Raw genomic sequence first — 16,103 nt, 5'->3', positions numbered from 1 at the left:
ATCGCTTTGCAGTTTTTAGGATACTGGCTTCTTCTGCATACAATGACTTTGACATAAACAGAGTTTCCTGCTTGGCAGGAAAGAGTTTCCTGCTTGGCAGGGGGTTGGACTCGATGGCCCTTGTGGTCTCTTCCAACTCTATGATTCTATGATTGATTCTATGAGAGGCAGGTAGGAGTAACCAGAGCTACAGGAGTTTTCTCTTGACCAAATGCACTGTCTCTCTCCAGGCTGGAAAACAGCTGGTTCAGGATGACCACTATGCTGCAGATTCCATTCAAGACAAAATGTCAGAGCTGAAGAAGAAATGGGAGAAGCTGTACAGCAAGATGATAGAGCGAGGAGACAAACTGAGGCAGGCCGGACAGCAAGAACAACTTATGGAACTTCTTGAGGTCAGGGGCAAATGCCTTTCCGCCAGGAAGGCTAGGGCTGAACTGAGTGCCATTGCCACTGTTCATAAATTTTAAAAGATCGTTGGCCATGTTGGTTGGGGCTGATGGGAGTTGAAACCCAACATCTGGAGGGCTACAGTTTCCTCTTCCTGTATTTAACCAGTGAATAGTTTTAGGTTCTCAAACTAGTAAAGAAAATGTAAAGTAGCGGAATATTTGAGCATCTGCTCTGCATGCAGAAGGTTCAAGCTTCAGTCCCCAGGCAGGGCTGGGATTGTCCCTTGTCTGAAACTCTGAAGAGCCTCTTCCAGTCAGTGTCAACAGTCATGAGCTAAATGGATCAATGATCTGACTCTATATAATGTAGTTTCCTATGTTCCTCCTATGACAGCAGAAAATGAGCATTCGCAGTGCTCATAGCAGATTCGGCACCAAGGAATAAAAACCAAGGTGCAGAGCTTGCTGAATGGTTGCACCAATTCCATCCGCGCCACAGAGAATTTATGCCAGAGGAAAGAGAGCAAAGCGGGGAATCATCCACATGTCACTATTTCCCCTTTAGGATGCTGAAGAGAAGATAGAGAAGGTTGAGAAGAGTCTTCGAGATGCAGAGATGGGCCATGACATGCGTTCTAGTCGCAATTTGCTCAAGGAACACAGTCAGCTGGAAAACGAGATGCAGGGATTGGCTGAGAAAATGAGCTCGATTGTGTTGCATGCCAAGAAAATGGCTACAAACCATTTTGACAGTGAAAGGATTCTGGATGAGACACAGAAGTATTTGGAATGGTGGGTTGCTCTTTCTGTAAACATAGTGCATTGTACAAGGCTTCATTATTCTCCTGTCCATAAGGATTTACTTTTATATCTCAGTTTGATACTGCTTGTTCCACAGAACTCAGAAGACTACTTTAACAATAGAATAAAGCATGAACTTTTTCCCAGCCAGAATTTGCCAGAACTCAGTTTGGGCACCTCTCAGGTGGGCGCCATTGCCATTCTAAGAGAATGAGAGAGGTATTCATAGTGAGTTTTGGCACCTCTTTCTCTAGAAATATAACACTGGAATAAAGCCAAACATAACATAAGCAGGTAATGCAGAGAGAGCTAGTATGGTGCAATGAAAAGAGTACTGGGCTTGGATGTGGTGGAAAACTTAAGAGTCAAATCCCCACTTTGATATGAAGGGATGACCAAATCATTATCTTAACCTAAAGTACTGTATTTTTTGCCCCATTAGATGCACCGCCCCATAGGACGCACCTAGTTTTTATGGGGGGGGGAATAAATAAAAAAAATTAATTTTTTCCCCAGGCGCGGGGCTGGCGCGGGGAAAGCCCGAGCTTCCCCCGCACCAGCCCCCAGAACAGCCTGCTATCTGCAACCCTAGGGAGCCGCACCATCTCCCCAGGCTTGCGGAGAGCTGCGTGAAGCCCGGGCGCACTCTTCAGCACGCCCCAGGCTTCGGAATGCAGGCAGCTCTGCGCCGGGCTCCGTAGGGTCGTGCAGAGCTGAGCGACGCCCGGGAGCGCAGGCAGCTCTGCTCAACCCTTCGGAGCCCGCGTGTCTTCGAGCCAGTCTCCCAAGGGTTGCACAGAGCTTCCTGAAACCTGGAGAGCGAGAGGGGTCCAGGCTTCAGCGAAAGCCTGCATTCGCCCCATAGGACGCACACACATTTCCCCTTCATTTTTGGAGGGGGAAAAGTGCGTCCTATAGGGCGAAAAATACGGTATCTCACAGGCTTTTTTTTGCAACAGTAAAATGCTGATCAGCTTCCCTGTTATTATTAGCTTGCCACTATTCTTTCTTGCTTCCTTCACCAGATTATTAACAGGACACAAACACACAAAAATCATTTTCGTCGAAGTATGATAGGAGAAGTGACTCTGCTGGCTTCTATAATTCATAACATTCCCAACATGCAATTTTGTACTGATTCTTCTAATTAGTTTTGGCAATGTGAGTGTAGAAAGCAAGCTGGGTGCAGAAGATTAAAACCAACATTTCAGAAATAATACATTATTACAGAGGGGAAGATATTTCACTGACAGCTGGATCACTGACCTTTTCTTTGTGACTCATCAATTATGTTGACTAATAAGAATGTTTGCTTATTGAGGGGATCCTTCATTTTCTTGGGCTGAGTGTGTGAACTTCATTGTTTTAACATCTGGTTCACAGGTTTGCCTCTCTCCAGGAACCTCTTGCTGAGAGAGGCCAGCTGCTTCAGGCCAGAGTGGAATTGTTCCAGTTCTACCATTACCATGACATGGAAATGAAGTGGATTAGTGAGCGGATGTCAGTGGCCAGTTCCACAAACCGAGGCCAGTCCTTGAACGTGGCTCAAAGCTTTCTACAGAAACACAAGGTGACTCCTCAGTTCTGATAGCTGCTGTCACAAGTTTACAGCATGTTTTCTATTTCAGGATGAGATGAATAGCTGATTCTCCAACCAGCTGGACGATGTTTCAGGAGACTTTGCTTCTTTCCCTAGCTGTAGGGTTGAGATCTGTAATGGTAAACAAGTGGCAGCCTCCTAATGCCATGGCAACATGCTTGCTTGATTGTTCTGTACTTTAGCAGTACAGTGGTACCTCAGGTTACAGACGCTTCAGGTTACAGACTCCGCTAACCCAGAAATAGTACCTCAGGTTAAGAACTTTGCTTCAGAATGAGAACAGAAATCCCGCGGCGGCGGCAGCGGGAGGCCGCATTAGCTAAAGTGGTACCTCAGGTTAAGAACAGTTTCAGGTTAAGAACAGACCTCCAGAACGAATTAAGTTCGTAACCTGAGGTACCACTGTATGTGACCTCCAAAAGCATAGTGAAGCTGGAGACCACTGGGCAACTCTAGATGCAGAGAGCCTTGTGCTTAGCAGAGAGAGGAACAAGGTACCTTCCAACCTAGAAATATGGCTTTAATGAATTATTTTTGCTGCCCGCCACATTCCAAAAGAGGGATATCCTCGAGCTTATCTGATGGCATATAGGAACTATTCCATAATTGTATCACTTCATATATATATTTAACATAAGTGAAGTGGTGTTTAGAAAGGCTGTTGCTTTTTTTGCTATCTTTTCCTCTGCCTTGAATAATCAAAACTATTAATAATGAAAAAAGAGAGTGCCACCCTGAATATAACAGCTGTGCTTGCCAGAATCACATTGCACTGGAATATAAAATGGCTGTTTCCCTATGTTTCTGGAATTCCCTTTTCCTGCAGACTCAACAAAATATGAGCCATAAGTTTTTGCAGAAGTGCTACGGTATGCATGTTTAGTATTGTTTTTAATTATTTGGTTTTCAGTAACTGGAGGGGGTAATGGGATATTACTACATTAATTGGTATTTTATGCATTTGTTGCAAGTTACTGCTCTTGAAAGCATAATAAATTTTGTGTGCAGATGAATACCTTTGAAAGGAGCTTACATTTGGGTTTTGGACTGGACAACTGTGTTCCCACAGCAGTGTTTTGTAAACAGATGAACAGCAAATGTACTATGCCAACGCATAGAATCATCTGAGGATTTACCAGCCACTGAAAGAGAGAGAGAGCAGAATTAGGGAGCCTGTGGCGTCCCAGATGTTGCTGGACTACACCTTTCATCACCAGTGACATTTGGTTATGTGGCCTGGAGCTGATGGAGTCCAACAAAATCTCAAGGGCTACAGGGATTTATACCCCTGCTATAGACACTCATTTTAAATGGCTTCAGGGGATGAAGAAAATATTGCAAATATGTGCTTAGTGAAAAGTTGGATCATTTACTAGTAGCACTGCACAGAGATTAGCGAGCATAGAATTTGCAGTGGAAATGGAGAAAAAAGAAACCAAATTTCCTTCGGGTAGTTTTGTTGACTTTATCTATTACTTTCCACAACAAAAACTTCAGAAACAATTTACAACAGGAACAAAATGCAGTAATGAAAATATATAGTGTTTTAAAAGCATAGAATAAAAACATCCAAACATTTGGTGCTTGCAAAATGCCCAAGAAATCTAAAATGCCTGGCACCTAAATGATGATAAGTTATCCCTCTCTAAGACTAGAGCTCATGGACATTCTGTGAAGATAGATGTTGGAAGATTCAGGTCATATAAAATAGAGTTCTTCTTCATTCAGTGAATCATTAAACTATGGAACTCGCTTCCCCAGGAGCCAGTGATGGCCACCCACTTGGATGGCTTTAAAAGAAGATTGGATGAATCAATGGAGGATAAGGCTATCAGTTGGTACCAGCCATGATGGCTATCTCAGCCTCCCAAGTCAGAGGCACTAATGCTTCTGAATACCACAGAAGAGGAGAGTGCTGTTGCATCGGGTCCTGCTTCTGGGCTTCCCACAAGCATCTTGTTGGCCACTGTGAGCACAGAATCCTGGGCTAGATGGACCATTGGCCTGATACATCAGGCTCTTGCTCTGTTCTTATGTTCGCACATGGAAGGCCTTCTTGGAGACAACGTTCCATATAGAAAAGGCCTCAATCACCACACTCTGGATCTGGCATGTAGGGAAGGGCCTCACATGACAACCTCAGGATCCAGGCAGCTTCAAATGGGGGAAAGGTGGCCCTTCAGGTATAGGGGTCCAAGCTGAGGACATTACTCAGTTTCCCTAGAAATCTTCCATATCAATGTAATAAAGAATGAAATAATGGCTATTTTCCCCTTCCTACTTGACTGGGTGATCGTGCATTGCCAACATATTTTAGAAGTTACGTGAATAATCTGTTTTTACTTTCTTCTCTCGAAAGATTTAGGTCAGAATGAAACACCTCAGCTTGACAATATTCAGAACGTAAGACACATGTTTAAACTTAGCTCTGGTGTTACGAGTGACAGGAAGCTTTTTTAAATGTTTATGCTTCAACATGACAGCAATTTTAAAAAACCACATACGGTTGAAAAAGGCAGTGCAGGATGGCAATCCCTCTCTAAAATTTCAGAAACCAAAAGACATATTTCCTGATTTTATTTTTGCTGGATAAAGGCCAGATTTAGCACCCTGTGCTAAAGCCAATGTAGCAAATAGAAAAACCCCGATTCTTTGTTAGGAGTTAAGAAATAGGGTAGTAACTTTAATCCATCAAGCATTCAGCTTTCCAGAAAGCCTCTCCTCCTACCAGAGGGGAGGGGTTGTGAGTGGGAGACGATTCCCGCGTCATGCAGGGGGCGCTCCGCCCCCTGCATCAACTCCAGGGCTGGTGTGCCACGCCCCTCCCCGGTTGGATACCCAATAGGGAAGCTCGGCAGGGGCATGGCTTGCCGTTCAAGTGCGGCCGCGCCAGCCATCCCCGCCATTGCACACACATTTTCTTCGAGTTTTATCCTACTAAATGTTGCCTGTCTGTTTCTAACTATCAGTGGCTACTAGTCAGAAAGCAGATCAGAGACAATACGTTCTCAATTGCTAGTTCAAGAGAACTAGCGATCAAGAGAAAGGAAATGCTATTGCTCTCATACCCCAATTGGCCAATGCAGGAAACAGGATACTCGAGTAGATAGGGCTTCGGTCTGATCCACCGGAGCTTTTCTTATGTTCTTATCTTACATGGCAAATGATTTTCACTCCTCTTTTCCCACACATGCTGAAAAGATCTTTCTGTTTACAAATTTATTTCACTTCTGCACTCCTATAACATTTAGACCCCACAGAACTCCAGCCCCACAAAATGTGTGTTTTTCCTTCCACATATCTCCCTACAGTAAGTTCCTTTTCCAAAATTAATTTGCAAGGAGATTCCCCTTCCAAAAATGAATTTCCAGGCATTTGGATCATCAACACCTACATTATTATTTTTAAAATAGTATTTGACCTTTTAGACTTTTGGGGGTTTTACTCCAGAAATAACTTGGTGGCTCTGAAAAATGGAAAGCACCTTCTAAGTTGTTATAAATGCCTCTTTTTACTACTTTTAGCCCTTACCTCTCACCTTTCCATGGCATTTCTGCATGTTTTTCTTCTACTAGGAATTGCAGGTAGAAGTGAATGGTCACAAGCAGCAGGTCTCTAGGGTTTTGGAGATGGGAAGAGCCATGACAGATAGCAAGCCTGTCCCATCTCAGAGAGTAAAGGAAAAGTGCCAGGAACTGAGCAAAAGCTGGCAGGAGCTGGAGGAAGCATGTGAGGAAAGACTCAAGCAGCTACAGCAATCTGTTGCCTTCCATCAGGTATATTTCACTATATATTGATTTCACACAGTTTGCAAGCCATGTACCTTAAGTGCACAAGGTGCCAAAGTTCTATAGGATTTGAATGAACTCTGTGTGTCTGCTGTAACTGAGTAACAGTTTGCAAATGTGGGGTTTCCACTGTTGTCTTTTTAAAATTCAGGAGGACATATTCCTGTTCAAATGAGCCTATAATCTAAAAAAAAATAACAAAAGGGAGACAGTGACAGAAAAGGGAAGTGAAGGCAGGGGTAAACAGAACAGAATCTGTGTTATTACAATCACATATTCTTAGGCTTAGATACAATCTGGAATGGAGATGAAGGGGTTCTGCCAGAGCAATTTCCCTGCTTCTTCCCATTCCACATCCTTCCCTCAGATTTTCTCCAGAAGGTTGTCAAAACCCCCAAAACAACACATGCTGGATAAAAGGAGAGATTACAGAATAATCTCCTTAGCACTACGTTGAATTCCGCCCTCTATTTTGCGTATTTCAACAAGCTTCTCATTTTGCCCACGGAATCGATTGCTTTTTAACTTGTAACAATAGTATTTTGCAGGAAAAGTTTCCCTAGGGAGAAAAATAACAATAACCATTATTTTTATTTTTTTAAATTACAAAGTACTTAATAGATATCTTGGACCTGGAGAGTTGGGTGGCAGAGAAGTTCCCACTGGTAACCAGCAAAGAGTGTGGCAAAGATGGCGCTGCAACTCAAAAACTCATTAAGAAACATAAGGTAATTCTGTGCACAGTCTGCCTCCCCCACCACCCCTGCCCCAATGAATGTAGCAGGTATTATTGAAGAGGTTGAATAATAATAATAATAATAATAATAATAATAATAATAATAATGAGGTTGAATAGTTTCTTTCCTAGCCTGAGGTTACCCTTAAGGATGCCTGCCCAATGGACGCACACATTGTGGAGGCTAAACTTAAAATGGCTCTGTCTTGATCAAGGTATAGCAGGTCAATGTTATATAATATTCCAGCACAGTGAATCAACTGCATGTAGTCCTTCAAAGTGCACCCCAGTCCCCAGAATCTCCCCCACCCTCTCTCCCTTTGTCCTAGGAGAACCCTTGCTGCAGGCCTGTGTTACAGAGCCCTGCTAGACTGCCATATGTAAGATTTCTGCCCCCAGAACCAGTTCTGTAAGATTTAATCATGAAGTGATAATGCCCTTTCCTTAGTTGGAAAACAGCTATAATTCTTCTGGCAATAGCTTAGCCTTTCCAATAATGAGTCATCCATATATTCAGTATATTAATTGGCTCCTGCAGTTTGCCTGAAGGTGGCAAAAATTAAATACGCAGACTGTTTGCTTTTGCCAGGAATAAATCTGCTGGAAAATGTCTGGCCTCAATACCCTTGTTTTAGTCTCAGTCTATTTGATGTTTGTTGAAGCATTTGTTGAATCAAATATAAACTGTATAGAAATACATAATATATAACGTGTATGATGATGAATATAGTATTATCAATAAAACTTCTAGCCTCATATTCGCACCTCAGCTGTTGCTTCTCAACTTTGTATGTTTGGCCTCACTTTGCTTTTCTATTAGGCCCTGGAGCATGAAATCAACATCTATCAGAATTTAGTAATGGAACTAGGCGAAACTGCCAAAACGCTGCCCCTCTCTGGCTCCATCCACTATGATGAAGTTGACGCACCTCAGGAACAAGTTCAGTCACAGATTCAGGAGTTGCAAAATATGGCCATAGCAAGGTAAGAAAATAACAGTCCCAGTTTCTTTGTATGGTGTTTTGTTGGGCTTTGATCTTCTGCCAAACCATGTGAAAATCAATAGCAAAGCTTCTGATCCCTTCAAGAGGCTTTTCAGGCAGGGATGGCCCTGCCATTAGGCAGAGTGAAGCCATTGCCTCAGGCAGCAGATGCTGGGGGACAGTAATTTCTCCCAAGCCCTGCCAACTCGGCTGTTGCCCTCTGTTGGAGATCAGAGCTATGTGTGCCACAGGCCTATCAGATACCCCTAAACTAGCCTGCTGCCTTCGGGTATGCTGGAAGATGTCATCCCATTGACACCAAGTGTTGAAGTAAGATCCAGCTGGCAGTCCAGTCAGCTTCTAGAAAAGGAATGGGAGTGGGGGACATATCATAATTCATCATGGGCCACAAATATCTTGAGCTGGCACTGGCTTTTGATCATGCTTATTATTATTTCTTAAATTTCTGTACCATCCTTCATCTAAGGATCACAGGGTGGTTCACAATATAATGTTGATGAATGCATATACAGTACATATTGTTGCACACTTCCTACTTCTCAGAACAGTGGACAATCCCTGAATCATTAGTACTACTCAGAGTTGGTTTCCTGTGAATGAGAGAGTATTGGAAACCTATAATGTTTTGATTTGTTTTATTTACCAAGTGGAGACAAATAGCAAGCACTCTTAGAAGGCAGCAGATGTGCTTCTCCTCCATCAAATCTCCAGAAAGAGGCATTGTTCCAGACAGAACTCCCAGAAAATATTGGTGGGGTGTGTGTGTGCAGGGAGTGGAAGTCTAACAGGACTTTGTTAGACAGAGGTTGCAGTGTTTGTTTATTTCAGGAAATTATACCCCATTTTTCACTATGTATCTCAAAGTAGCTTACAGAAAAGTAAAAAAAGGTACGATATAAGAAATACCAGTATAATTGCATTGTGATTCATACTTCAGTCTTGGATATACAGCTCAAGTCAGTTCTCTTGAAAATTCACAGGAATCAATTTCCTTAAGTATAACTATGATATTGATATGTATGCAGTGCAAGTTGAGGTTAAAGAGCATATCAACTGACCACTGTACACATTCACCAGACCTCATGGAGAATGTATACATAATACACCCATGAAGAGAGAATTGTGCAGGGGCGCCGACTTATAAAAAATATTGGGGGGGGGGCCATGCTGGTCAAGGAAGGCTCCCCTCCTCCAAAGCAGACCCGATCCAGGCAGCTCCATAAAGCTCCTGGAGAGAGGCGGGGGGGGAGCGCGGAGAGACAATGCCAAAACTCAGGGGGCTCCTTGAGCCAATTGCCAGAGATGAGCCCTGCAGGGGGAGGCAGGGTCCTCTATAGCCCACCCCAGCTGCCCTTCTTGTATCTACAGCCAGTTTGGCAGGGGGCGGTGGAAGGGTCTGGAAGGAGCGGGGACCACCGCGGAGCACACATACCGGGAGCTGGAGAGGCGAGGCCCAGCCGAGAAGGGGCCAGCCCGGAAGGCGCCGCTCCCGCGACGCCTCTTTGCTCCCGGGATCGGGGCCGCCAGCTCAGCGCTGGAGCCGAGGGAGCCCCCAGGCAGGCCTGCGAGCAAAGGCAGAGCCGCCGGGCGGTGGCCGCTTCTGCAAGGCGGCCGGAGAAGCGGGGACCCCCTCCCCTCCCCACGTCCCCCCCACTCGCTCCCCCCTCTGAAACTTTGTTAACACTTCCACGCTGAGCCTCTGACAATAGGGGCGGGCCGAGGGCACGACGCGGCTGGGCCCTCTGGACTCGCGCCCCCCCCCCCAGATGTTGCGCCCGGTGCGGCAAAGCATAATATAACTAATAATTTTCTTAAATTATTGGGGGGCAGAGCCCCCCCCAACGAATTTTTGAGGGGGCTCGGCCCCCCTCAGGCCCCATGGAGTCGGCGCCTATGGAATTGTGCACATTTCCCAGTCAATATGCACAATCCAACAGGCCTAGGAGAAAGTGTATATCTCAACTGAATTTAGTACATTCTCTAGCTATCATGCAAGATCCCCAACAGACTTTGGGGAACGTACATATCTCAACTGCATTTGTATAGTTCCCAGGTAATTTTAGACAGTGGATTTAATGGTCTTATGATTTCCCTCCAGCCCCTTTAGATGGTTCATTTATTTCACTTACTTCAAAATGTGATCAGCCAGCCCAACTGGTCATTCTGTTGAGTGCAGCCTTGGACATCTGCTGCAAAAGTCCTCCTGCCTTGACAGCACTGTTGCTATTATCTATTTCTCTCTCCAAAAAAGGGGCAAAAGGCTGGAGGAGACTCTTACATTGCATGACTTTCTGAGGGAATATGAGGATCTGGAAGACTGGATCAGTCAGCAGAAGCAGGCAGCCAGTTCCGATGGCTATGGGACCAGTTATGAACACGTCCTTGTAAGTTATATTATAAAGACAGCAAGATATATTAAAATGCACCCTGCTTAACAAAGCTTTGTTACACCAATATATTTTGATGGAAACAACTACCTAGCTCTGATGAGCCTTCATAAAGAGGATTAGCTGTAATATCAAGAAGTGAATTAGTTTTGTTAGCTTTCGCAAGCTGACAATTTAGGAATCTAGCAGACTTAAGATGGATTGTGCAAGTGGTGAAACCATTGTGGCTGACTTGTGGTTAATCATTATGCCAAATCCTTTGTAAGATGTCAATGAAGAAATGATACAATAATTTCAGGGATGTTTTTCAAATGACTGAATAAGCCATGCAGAAAAGTACAAACAGTATGCTTGAGTGAAATAAGTTTGAAGGGTTATAATTAACCTGGTTGATAATCCTTTCTGAAACACTCTCGGTTTTTGTTTCCCAACAAACGTTTGTAATTTGCGGATGGGTGGTTTAACCAAAGTTGAAAAGCAGCAACTGCTGTGTTTGTATTATCTTTCACCTTTGAAAAGTTCCACAGGCTAACTTAAATATTTTTTAAAAAACATTAAAACAGGAATATTAAATAAGCATAATCTAAAGTAGCGCTAAAGTAGTATAATCTAAAGGACGCGGGTGGTGCTGTGGTCTAAACCACTGAGCCTAGGGCTTGCCGATTAGAAGGTCGCGGTTTGAATCCCTATGATTGGGTGAGCTCCCGTTGTTCAGTCCCAGCTCCTGCCCACCTAGCAGTTTGAAAGCATGTCTAAGTGCAAGTAGATAAATAGGTACCGCTCCGGCGGGAAGGTAAATGGTGTTTCCGTGCACTGCTCTGGTTCACCAGAAGCAGCTTAGTCATGCTGGCCACATGACCTGGAAAAACTGTCTGTGGACAAACGCTGGCTCCCTCGGCCTATAGAGCAAGATGAGCGTGCAACCCAAGTCATCTGCGACTGGACCTAATGGTCAGGGCTACCTTTACCTCTGCCTTTAAAGTAGCAGTATAAAAACAATCTACCAAAATAAAAAAAGACAACAGCAGCATAAAAGCAATGTAGAGAGATGTGTTTTTTTATGGGAAAATAAAAGTGATCTTTGCCTGGCACAAAAATGACATCAAGGAAGGCACTAGGAGAACATCCCTGGGGATAGTATTCCATAATCAGGGTTCTGCAAGTGATTTCTTTCCCCCTTTAGCCACCCCTTGTCACACCTTAGATCATGGAGGCACCTGACGAAGTGCCTTTGTTGATAGACAGTGACATGTGGAGACAAGTGGCCCTTCAGGTATCCCATTCCCAATTTCTGAAGGGCTTTAAAAGTCAAAGGCAGTGTTCTAGTCATGATAGACTAGCCCGGGCACATTCAGCTCCCAAGAGACTGCAATCTACTCCCAGTATAAAAAAACTGGCAGTTATCTACCCATTGTCATTGGAGAGAGGATTAGCATGCGTGGGGTGGGTGGGTGGAAGGGGAGGATTGCCCAGAGTTATTGAGCTTTTTTTAGGAGGGAGTACCCAGAGTTGTTGAACTTTTTTAAAGGGGGAATGCCATAAATCACTCAACAAAAAATCCACCACTAACCACCGCACGCAGCGCAAAAGCAGATGTCAAACAACTGCCCATGTGATGTGACAGAGAGACAGAGTGAGGGGGCGGAGAGCGGAGACCTTCATTCCCCAGTTTTTTTAATCCCGCGATTGATAAGGATCCCACGATTGACTGCAATCCACCAGGATCACCCGGGGATCTACCTGTTGATTGTGGTTGACCGGTTGAACATGTCTGAACTAGCCTGTTGAACTCCCATTGAACTTGCATTGTGAGATCAGCAACTAACTTTATTTATTTATTTATTTATTTATTTATTTATTTATTTATTTTCAACCATTGGCATGCTCCTTAATCGCAGCAGTCTCTAAGCAGTGCACAGGAGACTCAGTACAATGAAACTTCCCATCTGCTGGAAGAAGAATAAGTAGTAGTAGTAGTAGTAGTCTGACCTAATTGGGGCTGGTCTGACCTAAACTGGGAGGGATTTCCATAAAATTGCGGCCACAATACTAAACACACAGGTCCTGCTGGGTAGAAGTCATGCATCTGAGCCATAGGAGACTACTAACTCACCTGAAGATGTCAGCACTTGGGCAAGGATATATTGGGAGAGAGCAAGGCTGAGCTATTGCTAGATTTAATTGAATGAAAAGTCAGAGCAACACAGAATGTTTGGAACAATGCTGATAGCTAAGAGTGTGTGTCCCAGAACTGTGTGTGTTTCTTCTGCCTGCTCACTCATTGTTTTCTCTGAAAGCATCTTTGTGCCAAATATGAAACGCTCCAGCACCAGATGGAAGTTGCTGCCAAGAGAGTTGTTGCATCCTATCAGCTAGCAGAGGATATGGTGGATCGTGGCCATTTTGAATCCCGGGAGATTCGGAAGAAACAGAAACAGTTGCGGTAAGAGGAGATCTTCTGTCCGCTTGGCTTTCTCTTCCGGCAGGGAAATAGGAAATGGCCACATCCAGATCCTTGCTAATTAAATAATATATAAGAAAGATCTCAAAGACCAAAAGCTTTCTGAAATGATCTTCATCATGGTTTCTTTAACACACAAAGCTGGTCCTTCTGATTTATCACTAACTTGTGAAATACTGATCAGCTGACAGTTGACCATTCCAAAGAAGTGTTTCATTGGCCCTTTAGAGTTGTGTGCATAGGACTGGCCTTGTCCTCTAAGTTGTGTGCATAGGACTGGCCTTGTCCTCTAAGACAGCAGTGGAAGGGAGTCTTCTTCCCAACACCACTTTATGCCTAGGAACAGGAAGCGGTAAGGAAGGACAGAACTAGCTACAGCTGTTGGAGGCTGGAGCTTTCCTAGCTAACTGTGTTACCTTGAAGAAAGGTTCCATTGTTTGGGACTTCTTCTTTAGAGGAAAAGCAAGCAATAGATACTGTACAAAACTATGCATACCAGCCCAGTTTTCATGTATCACTAAGCCAAGCAATGGCTTAGCACAAACAAGGAAAAATGGAAACACTCGGGACATGGGCATGGGTGAGAGGAAACCATGGCTGTTTTCTTCCTCTAGCCTTCCTGCTGCTTCACTAAGCCATAGTTTAACTTAACATGTTGTTCAAACTCAGGCTCATGGTTTAAATATCTCCAGACAAACCATGAACTGTAACCAACCAAGGCTTGTCTTATGGTTCATAGTAGAAGTCGAGAACCTCCAGACCACGGGCCAATTTGGCCCATGAGGCTGTTTTCCCCAAAACCACACCCATTTATCCCACACCTGACATCATATGTGATGTCAGGTGTGGGGCAAGCAGAGATGTGGCTGGATCAGCTGTGCAGTGGAGTTCCCCATGAGGAACCCAATCACGTAGTCATTCCTTGCAAAAAGCAGGCTTGAAGTCACTGCCCATCACCTGATAGGTGATGACTTCAAGCCTACTAATCAGTGGCACTTCAAAGCACCACGCAGGTCTGCTTGCAATCCTGCATGCTGCTGTGAAGTCTCAGTGACCATCACCTGATATAATTATGATGCAAGGTGTATTTATATCATCTGATATAGTTATGAGGAGAGGAGATAAGGAGCTGGCCCATTGACAGATCCCCATTGCTGGATTATAACATGTGTTTGTTGTGGAACTGCTAAGCCATGAGCCTGGGATCAACAATATTTTAAGTTGTCTAAAGATGCTTTCAGCATGCATAAACAACCAGAACCAGCACTGGTTCCATTTCATGTTTTTCAACCTGTTTCCCTCATCAGGAACAATTGGGATGAATTGCTGGAGATGATAAAGTTTCAAGGCGAACGACTACAAGATGCTGAGTCAATACACAAGTGTCTGCAAGACCTGATGGAAGCCCTTGTCCACACTGAGGTTATAATCATGCTAGAAAATATATGGATTGGGTATTTTGTTTCTGCCCATCTACTGTGTCCTATGAGGGCCACATTAGGTGTGAAGAGAAGAGAGTTATGCATATGCATTAGCATAATCTATCCCGGCTTTCCCATACTTGGCACTCTATATGGGCAACTGTCACAGGAGTGTGCTGGTCAGAAATCACACAGTTCAAAAATGGAGTTAACTCTTTATTAGCAAAAACACAATCTCCACAGACATGGACAAGTGTCAGGCCTAGTGAGCAGAGCAGATCATGCCTGGTGGTCTTCCTCCATGAAAATCAGTCAAGACTGAAAGTCCCCATCTCTTCATGGCCGTCCCCTCTTCTCCAGGGCTTTTTCCAAGCAATTGGAGACTGTGCCTGCATGCAGCCAACCTTTCCACCCTTTTCATGCCTCCTTGTTCTGGGAAACAAGCAGGGAGGGGAGCTTGTCACAGCAGGAGGGAGAGGCACCTCTGACTCTTAAGCAGCCTGACTCATCTCTGCATCTTGGCCTCCCTCATCCCACCCTCCTGCTGCTTCAGCTTCAGCCTCTGATTCTGAGCTACTCTCTGCCACAGACTCTCCCAGCTCACTAAGCCCTGTTACCTCTTCAGCTTCTGACACCTCCTCTTCCCAGTCTTCTCCCTCTGACCATGCATTGTTGTCCTGGGCTCTGAGCTTTCTTCCCTTGATGGTTCCCCAGCTGGTTCCTCCCTCTGCGTCCAATCAGGCCATGACAGTAACAGCAACAAAATGTAAAATTACAGTATGATATAGATAGATAGATGATAGATGATGACAGATGATGATGATGATGATCGATAGCTAGATAGGCCATAAACATGTAAAAGCAAAACAGAAAAACAGCAGTCGATAAACTAAATATAAATAAGCTATTTACTCACACACTTGCTCCATGCACATCCCAAGCTTGGTAATTGGTTTGCCTGGATGAAGGTGCTGAACTCTCCCCTCCCTAACCTCGTTCAGACTGGCTCAATTCCAGCAATAGGGCTGGGCTGGGGAACAAAGTGTTTTATGCAGTGGGGTGCTGTGAGGCAAGGTGGGAAGAGTTTAGCTCTCCTCATCAGTGTGCTTCCCTTTATGGGGAAAAAACAGGCACACAACCCAGCCTCCATACTATATGTGAATGGGAACAATATGTGCATAAGTACACCTGACTGTTCTGACACATATGCTGTGGATTAGCTTTGCATTTCCCTATACTATTTGGGACCAATAAGATTGTTCATACCTTACATACCAAACTGGTTGATGTATACTGCATGAGGGAGCAGGGGCAAAGGAAGGTGTTGTGACACCCGGGGCGGGCATCGCTACATAGGACGCATGTGCGGCATCACTCTATATATGATGCATGCGCCATACCTAGTGATGCCGCACATGCGCTGTATAGCGGTTTGCCGCCGGCGTCATTCCAGCGCTGTACAGACGGTGCCAGGATCCCTCCGTTGCCGCCACAGCCGCATATGGAGGATCCT

At 44.5% G+C, this 16,103-nt stretch overlaps 1 protein-coding gene across 2 annotated transcripts in view; it reads left to right on the top strand.

Annotated features, from left to right (window-relative positions):
- SPTBN5 (spectrin beta, non-erythrocytic 5) overlaps window positions 1-16,103 on the top strand; it is a 107,684-nt gene that overhangs the window by 32,821 nt on the left and 58,760 nt on the right. For both annotated transcript variants that reach the window (XM_082239075.1, XM_082239076.1), the window contains exons 22-30: window positions 231-395; window positions 958-1,184; window positions 2,577-2,763; window positions 6,369-6,569; window positions 7,193-7,309; window positions 8,138-8,301; window positions 10,573-10,705; window positions 13,006-13,151; window positions 14,477-14,591. In XM_082239075.1, the coding sequence (XP_082095201.1) occupies window positions 231-395; window positions 958-1,184; window positions 2,577-2,763; window positions 6,369-6,569; window positions 7,193-7,309; window positions 8,138-8,301; window positions 10,573-10,705; window positions 13,006-13,151; window positions 14,477-14,591 (1,455 nt within the window). The remainder of the gene's footprint in view (window positions 1-230; window positions 396-957; window positions 1,185-2,576; window positions 2,764-6,368; window positions 6,570-7,192; window positions 7,310-8,137; window positions 8,302-10,572; window positions 10,706-13,005; window positions 13,152-14,476; window positions 14,592-16,103) is intronic.

This window comes from Podarcis vaucheri (genome assembly GCF_965113315.1).
Source record: "Podarcis vaucheri genome assembly, chromosome: 1".
Taxonomy (NCBI): Eukaryota; Metazoa; Chordata; class Lepidosauria; order Squamata; family Lacertidae; genus Podarcis; species Podarcis vaucheri.
This window is presented reverse-complemented; position numbering and strand designations above follow the sequence as displayed.